This window comes from Gracilinanus agilis, chromosome 3, assembly GCF_016433145.1.
Source record: "Gracilinanus agilis isolate LMUSP501 chromosome 3, AgileGrace, whole genome shotgun sequence".
NCBI lineage: Eukaryota > Metazoa > Chordata > Mammalia > Didelphimorphia > Didelphidae > Gracilinanus > Gracilinanus agilis.
Window position 1 is genome coordinate 182851360 of NC_058132.1, and position 12356 is coordinate 182863715.

A 12356-nucleotide genomic window follows, 5' to 3' on the forward strand; every position below is an offset into this window, starting at 1 on the left:
TTTTTTTTTTTAACCCTTGTACTTCGGTGTATTGTCTCATAGGTGGAAGATTGGTAAGGGTGGGCAATGGGGGTCAAGTGACTTGCCCAGGGTCACACAGCTGGGAAGTGGCTGAGGCTGGGTTTGAACCTAGGACCTTCCGTCTCTAGGCCTGACTCTCACTCCACTGAGCTACCCAGCTGCCCCCCAAGGAATCTTTTTTAATATGTTAGAATGCCTATCGACTTTATGATATTTTTGACTTTTCCATTTGCTGTATACAGGATTCCGAAAATACTGAACAAAGAATCCAGTCTCTTGTCAGCTCATTAAAACATATGGTATATGAATATGTATGTCGTTGTCTGTTTAAGGTAAGTGCAATCATGACAATTTGCAAATATCATTTCATAGATGGAACTTTTTATTTAAAAATATAATACACTTTTGCTTTTATTTGGTAGAAATTGTGACTGGTTCTTTAGAATTTCAACTGGATAGCTCTAGGTAAAGGCATATTTAATGTTTATTCAAACAATTTTCACTCCAATCATCAGCATAGGTAGTCTATAAAGTTATCTGAGAGTTACTATTTACTATTCCTGCTCTTTTGGAAGGAAAATTGACTCTTAAACAAATATATATTAAGTGCCTGCTCTGTGTAGGACTTTGTTTTGCTTACCAGGCTTTGACAAATGCTTGTATGCTTGTAAATCACTGTTTTTCACTTGTTTCAGTCTTTGAAGGCATATGATCTAGGATTGTTGTGGCAAACCTATGGCATATCTGCCAGAGAGAGCACTCAGAGACCTCTTTGTGGGCGTGCTTGCAGAGTTCATTAGTAGAAAATTAGAGGGATGTGGGGTAGTGGGGTAGACCGCTCTCCTCCCTCTCTCCATGGGTGCCTGAGGACATTTCTCACTCCCACCCCTCTAAAAGATTTGCCATCACTGATTAGAGTAACAAATTAATTCTTAATTTTTATTTGAAATTTTGACTGATGTCCCTATTTCTCTAGCATAGCAGATAATGGTTATTTTTGCCATGCATACTGTGTGTCCTTCCTTTTATGTAGGTAATTAAGACAAATTTCTTTAATGGATAGATGGCTGTCTTTGAAACCAGCAAGACATGGATTCAAATTCTGCTTCTGACACATAGTAACTGTATAACCATGCTAAAGTCACTTAACCTCTTGGTGCAATCTGAGATGATAAATTATAGACAGTTTGTTGATTTGGGAATTCCTCACAGTGATGAAATCATAGTTCCACTAGGACAAAAAAAAAAGCTTATTATGACATAGCATATTGAAAATATTGTATACTACAGTTACAAAAGGCTTGACCAAAGACACAAAGAACTTCCTGGAAGGCTTTTCAGTCCCAGATAATTATGGAAGATATTGAGAGAAAAATATTTTATATGTAATTTTTAGAAAAAATGATCTTTTATAGCCATGACATTTCTTTAAGCAGTTTTAATGTTAATGTATTTCATACAGATCACAATGATTTTATAAGTTAATATGCTCCTTTTGCATTTTTATATAAAAAGGTAAATTTTACATATTAAAATGGTCTTTTAAAGATAGTAAGAAAGAATAATTCCAAGTGATGACATAACATATGTACATAATATGTGTGTGTATGTACACTATATAGGCATACATATATATTCTGACTGAAATTGGATTGATAATTCTTCATTTTATACTTAATAATGAATTTTAATTTTTCTTATGAACCCTAAAGATTATTGTATTTTGCTATTTTCAGATGAAGTAATCCTGTTGAGGATGTTTTAGGGTATTTGAAATAGATTTTAATTATCTATAGCTATTACACTAGTATCATTCAAGATTTGTTTAAACCTAGTTTTATGGTCTACTCTAGTGAATATTGTTGAAAAAAAATTGTTAGTACAGTGATAATTTTCCCCTAGACCTATAAAGGTGAAATATTTAATTCTAAAAGAAATTATCAGCAAAGAGAAACAGAAATCTTCATAAAACAGATTTGAACTTTTGATGCTTTCTCATTCAGTTTTTACAACTGGCAAAAAATGGTGCATCTCCTTGCCAAAGGGAAGACTATCAGGGTAATATAAACTTCTTTAAAAATGAAACTGGTCTCAAAATATTTTTTTCTTGTAACTATAGTGGTCCACTACCTACCATGAAGTCTAGACATAAATACCAATATAAATAGCAAATCCTGTAGCTCTCTGAAGAACCTATGATAAAATAGTGTCAATAGTGACTTGACAAAAGCACTGTTAGAATTAATCATCCACTTTAAGCAAGATGATATGTTTACAAGATCTTTTAAGATTCTAAGTTAAAGATACTGTGAGTACTAAGACAAAATAATTTTTACGTATAGTTCCTGGTAGAACAGATAAAGGCAGAAAAACTTCATACCCATTCATTTGTTCATCAAATTGTTATTGATCCCTTGTGAAGAAATAATATGGAAAGATGGTGATATCTATAATAGGAAACTGGGTTAGATACTTAATTGACTGTTTGTAAGAGTTACGAAGCACAGTGTGACTAACCCAGAGGTAGGTTAGTTTACAATTTTTAAAAAAATGGGATGTCATTTGGAAGTTTATTCTTTCACCAGAGCTCTAAAAATAAAAGGATATTATTTGTTTACTTTTCTGTGGGAAAAAAAAAGTCTAAGTATCTCAATTCCCTATTGTGAAGGGAAGGCAAAGTGAGCCTTCCTTCACTGGGCCAGTGCACACAAGCCTTGGAGACTAATTTGTATAAAAATTCTATGTTTAAAAGTATCTATGTTTATTGAGAAACCCAGGGTAGAATATGAGGATTAAAACACAAGGATGCCCTAGTTCTAAGTCCTAATACTCCAACCCTTTAATCTACATCCATCTCATGATGGACTCTTCAGTTCTTCTGGCTACTCTATTACTCCCTGGCTCTAGCTAGTTTCCCACCAAACCTTTCTAATCTACACGACTATAATCCTCAGTTGTTGGTCTAGTTATTTATCTCAGAAGTTGTCTCCAAATTTACTAAGAATGAACCCAAGATGGCTAAGTTCACTCAGAGCTTAGTATGGCTCTGAAGTAGAAACCTCAGAGACCAACAAACAGGATTTTAAGTAAACCTTCTCTCAGGCAGTGTTGGTAAAACATGAGGTATAGATAGATCTTCTGTAAGATGTTCTCTCCAGTGAAAAAGGAACCTCCAAATGCAGTTTAAAGGTTTCCCTTCTACAAAAGGTTAAAGTAGGAAACACTCAGAAGAGTCTTCCTCTCCTAGCTCAGGACAAGAAGTGACAGTTGCTCACTCAAACACCTTCCTCCAGCTCCTTGTACATTCCAGGATCCCTTCCAGGATTCTTGGAATGAGCTCATGCTAGTAACTCTGGAGAAAGCATCCAATATTCTTAGTCTTAACCCTACCAAAATTCAGCCTTCTATAATCCCATTCCTATACTTGCTGTGTCTATAATGCTGCACTAGGTATTCTTTAGATCACTTACATAGCAGAATCTGCATCACAGAAACCAGTAAACCCCCATTCATTGTGGGGAGGAAATAATAGTATAATTGCATGCAAAGTATATTGAAGGACTCAATTCACCCCTCTTCTTCAACCACCACCTCCCCTCCTTGATTAAAGAAGATTAAAATAAACATCTTTATTACTGATTTAAATGATTCCTAGCCTTTATAAATATGTTTCTTGCTGATAAATAAATCTAAATATTTGTTTCTTAGTTATATCCACATATTTTCTTATCACTTTATTTAATATAAGAATTTAAATTCTTCACAGTATCATAGTTTGTAATTAGGAAGAGGCATCATAAGTGTTCATTATCTAGATATTTTCACAATTATCTGTCTGGAGAGGGTTATATTAAAATAGGTTTTTTAATTAGAAGCAATGGGAAAGGTTTAACCATTAAATCATTTGTTTTTAAATATCTGAAATGTTTTGGTAATTTTTTGTTTCTGTTTCACTTGAAAAACACTTTTCTTCTCTTTAAAATTAAGGATCATTAAAGGAAATGCTGTGGTTTAGGACCCTAAGCCACGTATATAACTGCAGAATTCATATTTCAAAATTAGCAACATTAAAGTATGCAGCATGTATTCCGTAACCAATAGTTCTTCTCTTAATAGAAAATCAGAAAGCACATTAATCATCAAGTAACAAGCTGCATTGCTCAAGATTCGGCACACTGACCTCAGCTACAATGAAACCAATCCCATATTTTAGTGAAAGCTTTCCCTGCTTTCAGCAATCAGCATAATATTAAACTGCATGCCAGGATTTGTTTCATGCTGAGTTTTGCTGTTGTGTCAGTGATGGCAATATGACAACAATAGGCTATCTGAAAATAGAGAGAAACAAGGATTTTTGGTTATTAGAATGCATGCCACATTGAACTACAAGTGAGTTGACCTGGCACAGAAAAAATGTTTGACTTGTTTTGTAACAGTAAATTTGGACTTTTTAAATAAACTAAACAAAATAGTGCAAGCTGTCTGTAACAGTTTTAATAAAAAGCATTAACTTATGTAATTTCCTGTTATTCAGATAATAATCTAAATATTTTAGATAGTTATAAGATAGCTGGCAGATTTCATTTTACCCAAAACAAAAACCCAACTAAATTATTGTATTTTACATAACACTTTGCTATCCTAGTTTAATGTCCAGACTGATACTAAGAGTTATAGCAATCTTAATTTCCATCAATGACAATAGGAGAGTCTGTTTATAGGAAGTAGTTGCACTAGGAAATGCCTTCTAGAATGAACTTATGATTATATTCTGTTCCCCACAGAATTTGAAGGTAGAATAACTACCCTATAGGTCCCCAAAGTGGGATAACAGGAATATGTGGCGATTATGGAAAATCCTCCAGATTGTGTTTACAAAAACCAAGATAATCTCTGCCCTTAAGGAGCTTACATTCTAATAGGAAAATGCAACACATATAAGACAATAATTTCTAAGAAGGAATTCTGGGTCTGGAAAATCATATGGGTATAAGAAACAGTCATAGGGTCATGGACTGACACATCTTTTTCCAGCCTTGTTAATAATGATCTTATTGTTGTTCTTAAAGTATGTAGGAATTTAAATAGAGAAAGGAAACCAATTAGGTCTACTCATTGATTATTCCTAGAATCCATACAAATGTCATCATTCGAATTGCTCAAGGGAATGGAAGATAGGGTCAGGGATGGGAGGCACGGTCTGGTAAGAAGATGACCAGAATGCAAGATGGTGAGGCAAGATGGATATAGTGTGTCCTAACCAAAAAAGAATTCATCCTCCTGCAAGGGAGCAAAAGTATTTAGTCAGAAGTTGAAGGTGGGTTAACAATATGGAATGAAGATGACCAGAATGCTTTCTTTTTTGCTTATTATTGAATTAGGAAATTTGAAAGGATTTTCTTTAAAAAAAAAAATCTGTTCAAATTTTCAAGGCTATTCCATGCACTATAGCAATTTGAATGATGACATTTCTGTGGGTTCTTGGAAGTATCAATGAGACTTGATTGGTTTGCATTCCTCGTTTCAAAGGTTTCATTAAATGAGTGATTATGTGATAGTTTGTTGTTCTCATCAAGGATGGAAAAAAGAGAAAAATCCAAACACAAGAACTATAACTACAAATGAGATTTATTTAAGGATATTATATATAGCCAACCAAGGCCTCAGGAGCAGTAAATGCAGGGGTGGAGGACTGTCATTCTACAAGTTAACATTTATATTGAAAATAGGGGTATCATAGTTCCTGAGATGGCTTCACACATTTTCCTTTTGCACAGGAAAAGTCTGACTTCTAATGTGTGCTAGGGAGACTTCTTATTTTCTGGAGTAATTGTGGTAATTATTAACAGAGCATAATATTATGTTACCTTTGCTTCTAGACCTATGATTTGTGATTTGAGTCTTGCAATTAGTTGATTGGGCAAAGGAGGAAAAGAAGGAATGGAGTAGAGAGTATAATTTATTCCTTGTGTTTTAGGCTGGGCCAGACTCAGGCCTATCTCTAGAACTATGTTTGATATTGGAATGAAATGAGAAACCTGTAGGTCATTCACCAGTTAATAAAAGCAGATTTAATTAGTCATAGCAGGAGAAGGATACTGAACATGGGTAGGCATTGAGAACAATATGGTTGATTCAGCTGAATGAAGCTCCTCTGTCTCTAAATTGCACAGCACAGTATACTAGCCAAGAATCAGGGCACACCTGAAGTTCCTCATAACTGTTTTGTACTCAGATGCCCAGAAGGTGATATTAAAAAGGTGAGCCAAATTAAGTCATAAAGATGATTTCAGTACAACAAAAACTAGCCTTGGAAATAGAGGTTAATATACTAGTTCATTAATTACTAGTTCATGAATGATGTCTCATCTATGTCCTCCTATAGACATAGGAGCCTTATTTTTCTGGCCAAAGTCAGTCTCTTCAAAAATACTTTTTAAAAGCCCTTACCAAGAGCAAAGGCATCCACATTTGTTTGTGGCTTGAATTTCTGATTTAACTCAAAATTTCCATGCCACCTACAAGCCTCTAAAGCATTTTTAGTACCTCCTATAGTAGATGGTCTTGATCTGTGAGATAGATCAGAAAATAATTTTCTAGGCCTGGTATAGACTCTAATACTCTTACCTTTATTAATCTAGATGGTGGATTTTTTTTCCAAATTGTTTTTTCTTGTAGTTATTAAAAAATTCAGAAGTTCTCTGTGCAAAATACCATGCAGGTTGGAAGCATAATCTTAGGATATTAATATTCATTTTGGAAGCATGGCAACTCAGAAACTTCTAATTCTAAACTTCACCATTAAATTGTCAAAAGTTACCACTAAGAAAGAAGGTAAAAAACAATTGTAAAGGGGGCAGCTGGGTAACTCAGTGGAGTGAGAGTCAGGCCTAGAGACAGGAGGTCCTAGGTTCAAACCCGGCCTCAGCCACTTCCCAGCTGTGTGACCCTGCGCAAGTCACTTGACCCCCATTGCCCACCCTTACCAATCTTCCACCTATGAGACAATACACCGAAGTACAAGGGTAAAAAAAAAAAAATTAAAAAAAAAAAACAATTGTAAATCAAGAGTAGCTAACAGAACAAATGAGTAAATTTAATTTCTCTGGCAGAGCAATAAATCTGAAATTAAATTATAGCTTTGTACACTAATAAAACAGGTAAATTAAAATTTGCTAACAAAAATATTTAAGGCAACACAGTAAGGTACATTTTGTGATATAAGTATAGTCCCAGGGATTTCAGAAGGTTCTTAAATTTCTTATTTTGACATTTATGTTCTGGTACTTTGGTGTAACATACTTGATAAATAAGTATACTTGGTAATTTGAGGTGTCTAGTTATATTAAAATATGAATTTGGCGACTAGATAATAATCTTGTTAAATGGGGTCCTACTCTCTGGATTCTGTTCTATGGTTTCACATTTCTTAAGTTCTTACTGAATATTATCAGTTGGCGTAATAGAGAGTGAGGAATTGAATTATTTCTATCCATTCTCCTATATCGAACAAATTTCAGTTTCCTGATGTTCTTTCATTTTTTAATGATCATTCCTATGTTAAATACATCAGTAAGGCAATCTCTGAAATGATTTTTTGGAGTTACATTTATCCTTAGATTTTTAGTATCATTTATATTGGAATTTAAGCAGAGTGAGATTAACTGAATACTATAGAAAAACAAATTAATTTTATCAAAGTATTTCTCCTGTTATAAGTAGTGGTGACTATAACCTTAACAGGTCAAGGGATAATTTCATATGTTAAATAATCATACAATGTCTGAATCTGCACATCTTTAAAAGCAATAAAATAAGGAATCAATGTATCTAAATATTTGTTGCCTCATCTATCTCAAATACTAACAATTTTATTTCTTTTTGAAATAAATATAAAGAAAACAAAGACAGCATATGCATTTTAAATTTCATAATTAATTGAGCATTAATTTTGATCTAATTATTTTAAAGATGCTTTATTTATTTATCTCTTCACTTATTTATTTATTTTTGTTTGTTTGTTTGTTTGTTTTTTTAAGCCCTTACCTTCAGTCTTGGAGTCAATATTGTGTATTGGCTTCAAGGCAGAATAGTGGTAAGGGTAGACAATGGGGGTCAAGTGACTTGCCCAGGGTCACACAGCTGGGAAGTGTCTGAGGCTAGATTTGAACCTAGGACCTCCTGTCTCTAGGCCTGGCTCTCAATCCACTGAGCTACCCAGCTGCCCCCTTAAAGATGTTTTAAGATATTTAATAAATCTATTACCTACTTTATTTTTCTTTACAAAATTAGATCAGTATTAATGAGAAAGGAAATGATTTTTGTTTAATGTATAAAAATCATGCAGAATGCACAACTTAATCTTTATTTTTAAGATGATGATGGTGACTAATTATAAACAAAAATGACATTGCTGGTTCAAAGCAATGTAAGTTTAAGTTCCCCTTTGTGCTGAGATGTCTACTATGCTGACTTGGCTGTAGGCTGTTTTTGTAAAGAAGGATGAAGACTAAGAATTAGCCCTTACCCAATTTGTGTAATTGATCTGGTTAACCATAGGGTCAAGACTACAAAGCAGGGAAACTGAGACCAGAGCAGTGGAGATAGACTAGGACATTAGGCTGGGGTGTAGGAGATTTTATTGAGGATGAAGGATAGGTTTAGAGATTAATAGGTAGAAGGAAGATAGGAATTTCAGAATATTGGATCATGAAGATGGTGAAGGCAAAAGAAAGTTTGCTTACAATAGAGCAGAAGTTATAGAGAGCACAATATAAGCTGAGAAGGAGAGAAACTTGGGAAAGGGAGGGATGAAGTGGATAGAGTTGAGTGGTCTCTAGTCAGTAGGTATTTGTTAAGCACCTAGTATGTGTGAGGCACTGTGCTAAGCGCCAGTGATACAAAAAGCAAAATTAAAAGTCTACCTTCAAAGGGCTCTCAATCTAAAGAGAAGACTGTTTTCTCCTAAACAAACTGGCAACTCTGGATCACAGGCATTCGGCAAGGTTGGTATTTGCCAGACATAAAATAAGGAAGTCCTATACAACTGCAGCTCCTATCCCCAAGAGTCTCATTAAGACAAAGAGTAACCTGAACTTGTTTTCTCAAACATTAAAGAAGAGAGGTAATCGAATGATTATGAAGATGCTCAGTATAAGGATAGTGTGCTTGGCTCTCCATCAGTGGTGGTTCTCAGTCCCTGGTGGTACAAGCCATCTTGTGCCTTAGGCTCCCAGAGGCTCTGGACCTTTGATAAGCAGATCATCTGTGTCTTCTCCTACTTAATTGATTAAACATACTGAGTAGAATAAGATCAAGGAAAGTATGCAACAACATTCAGTTAAAGATATCTATCAAGTTTGACAATGACACATTAATCAGCCCTCTTTGTTTGGGTCTGTTCATTAAAGCAATTTCTAATCTTCTTACTTGTACTATTATCCTGCCCGTATCTCACCACCATTGCCTGCATTTTATCTTGAATGTCTTGGCAAAGTGCCTTGCTGAAATCAATGCTAGTTCGTTCCCTTTGAGATTAATTCTCATTTATACAGTATATACCTTGAATGTACCTAGTTGTTTTTATGTTGATTCTTCTCCTTAGAATGTGAGCTCCTTAAAGTTTAAGTGGTTATGCTTTTGCTTTTCTCTGTATCTCTAGCCCTTAGCACAGTACCTAGCAACTAGTAATTGTTTAGAAATGCCTATTGACTTGTTGACTGAAATCAAGTTATATTGTATTTATGGCATCCCCTGTATGTACCAACTTCATAATCTTCCTCCCAAAAGGAAGTAATAACCACTTGCTTTTTGTAGATTTTTGTGACTTATAAAAAACTTTATAACCATTAGCTTACTTTGATCCTCTATTAACCCTTTGTATTTGGAAGTCCAAGTATTATTATTTTTCTTTTCCAGATTAAGAAACTGAAATTCATAGGTTTGTTAATGGAGAAGTTAAGTGATGTGCAGAATCCGAATAAAAGAAATTCATTATTGAAAGGGACTTTATTTGACCTTGCCCATGCCTGGAAAAGAATCTCCTGTTCTTAAGGAACTTGTATAATGCCAATCAGTCAATTAACTAGTATATATTAATAGTCTACTATCTGTCGGGCATAGTACTAAGCCCTGAGGATTCAAAAAAGGGTAAAATAATCCTTGCTCTGAAGAATATCACAACCTAATAAAGAAGACAACATGTAAACATGTATGTACAAGTAAGATATGCGGCTAATCTGTGTATGTGTGTGTAACCTCAGAGGTAAGGCCTTGAAATTAAGGAGGATTAGGAAAGTCTTTTAGCAGAAGGCAAAATTCTATTCTTTTATTTTTAATTTAATTTATTTTCCCCCAATTATATGTAAAAGCAGTTTCCAATATTTTTCAAAGTAAGTTGAGTCTCAAATTCTCTTCTTTCCTCTTAACCCTTTTATGGAAGAAAACTGAAATAGAAAAATAAATTAAGAAAGTTTGTTTTGGTCTATATTCAGATTCAATTCTTTTTTCTGAAAGTAGAAGGCATTTTTATCATGAGTCCTTAAGAATAGTTTTGGATCATTGTATTGTTGAGAATAGCTGTTATTCACAGTTGTTCATTATAAAGTATTCTTGTCACTGTACAATGTCCTCCTGTTTCTGCTTATTTTACTCTGCTTCAGTTTATGTAAGTCTTTCTGAACTCCTCCCACTTGTCATTTCTTTCAGCACAATAATATTCCATTATAATCATATACTCTAACTTATTGAGCCATTCCCCAATTGATGGATATCTCCTTACTTTCTAAATCTTTGCCCCTTCTAAAAAGAACTGCTTTAAATATTTTGTACATATCAGTCTTTCCCCTTTTTGGTTTTTTATCTCTGGGATACAAACCTAGTAATGGTATTGCTGGGTCAAAGGGTGCCTTTTTTTTTTTTTTTTTTTACCCTTTGGACCTAAGTCCAAATTGCTCTTCAGAATGATTGAATCGATTCGCAATTCCCCTACAATGCATCCACATCCTACCTTTCCCATAACCCCACCAAGTTTTTCATTTTCCTTTTCTATCATAATAGCCAATTTGATAGTGTAAGAATGATATTTTTGGAGAGGTCCCTGGGATGTTAGTGGGATTACAGACTTGAATGAGTGAGTCTGTCTGGGCCATTCTCCTATACACCCTTACCAAGAGGGTGAGGGATGTTTTCTGAATATGGATGTATTAGAGAGATAGGTGGATGGTGGTAGCCTGGTAAGGGTTTCATTCAGGGGATAATATTATTAGGTCCCCGGTTTGGCTGGCTGAGAACCGCACTTCAGGTCAAGCCCCTTTGCCAGGTCGAGCTGCACAGCAGGGGGCCTTGGTCAGATGGAGTCAAGGCCTGAACCGTCAGCTTTCCCTGTCCCTCTTGTTCCCTCTTTATCCATTTGCTAAGAATCTCTTGATCTGACTGGTTTCTAAGGTTTTATTATTATTGTTATTAATATTGTAGGAGATGGGAGAAGGGCAGTGATGATAAGACAGTCACTAATCTAACCCAAATCAAGGTCCTTCCTGGTAAAGCCAAACAGCAAGACCGGGAATTCACCTTCCCTTCTGTATATTTTATCCCTGAGCTAAATACAGATTGATATTGATATCAGGGGTCTCTGTTGTAAGGCAGAACAGCCTGTGAGTCTTCTCGATTGGCCTAAGGCTTTGGGGGAGGGGGTTCTTTGACCCTTCAAGCCCTGGTGTATCCTGGAACTCTTCCTCAATGGTCTCAGATTCATTCAGGAACAACGCAGGTCTTCAGGGTGTCCAGCTGTCTCAAGGAAATCCTTTCGTGGCCTTCTCTAGATCTCGAGGTACCCAAGAGTTCTTACCCTCTCCTCCGAGATCCCGTATCAAAGACCTCTCCCAAGGTTCTTTTCCCTATTTTTTCTATTGTTTATTGTTTCAATTGTAAGGACAGATTTGCAGGGAGATTTTAGAATGTTTGGATAAGATGAGTGACAGAGCAATGGTTAAACCTAGAGCAAAGGACACTGGGAAGGAAAAGCAGGGTGTTACGATTAAAAATAATAAAAGACTGATAAAATAATATAAATTAGTATTTTAATTAAAGCCATGCTGATAGGGATAAAATCATTAGACCACGCACTTGTAAGAATTCAAAACTGCTGCCTCTGCCATTATTGTTACCTCTCCTCTCTTCCCGTGCCTGCTAGCTGAGGTAGCCAAAGAGACCAGTTCAAAGTCACTTCCCCCTATTTAAAGCTGTCCCTCACCTTGAATACGTACTCCAAAACAGGAAACCCGTTGGACCACGGGAAATGTAGTTTTTAAGGTCCCCACGTGTCCATAGAAAAT

At 35.2% G+C, this 12356-nt stretch overlaps 1 protein-coding gene across 2 annotated transcripts in view; it reads left to right on the forward strand.

The window, feature by feature from the left end:
* The window catches only part of DYNC2H1 (dynein cytoplasmic 2 heavy chain 1), a 390998-nt gene that overhangs the window by 216992 nt on the left and 161650 nt on the right, over positions 1-12356 (forward strand). For both annotated transcript variants that reach the window (XM_044668721.1, XM_044668720.1), the window contains one exon: positions 264-353. In XM_044668721.1, the coding sequence (XP_044524656.1) occupies positions 264-353 (90 nt within the window). The remainder of the gene's footprint in view (positions 1-263; positions 354-12356) is intronic.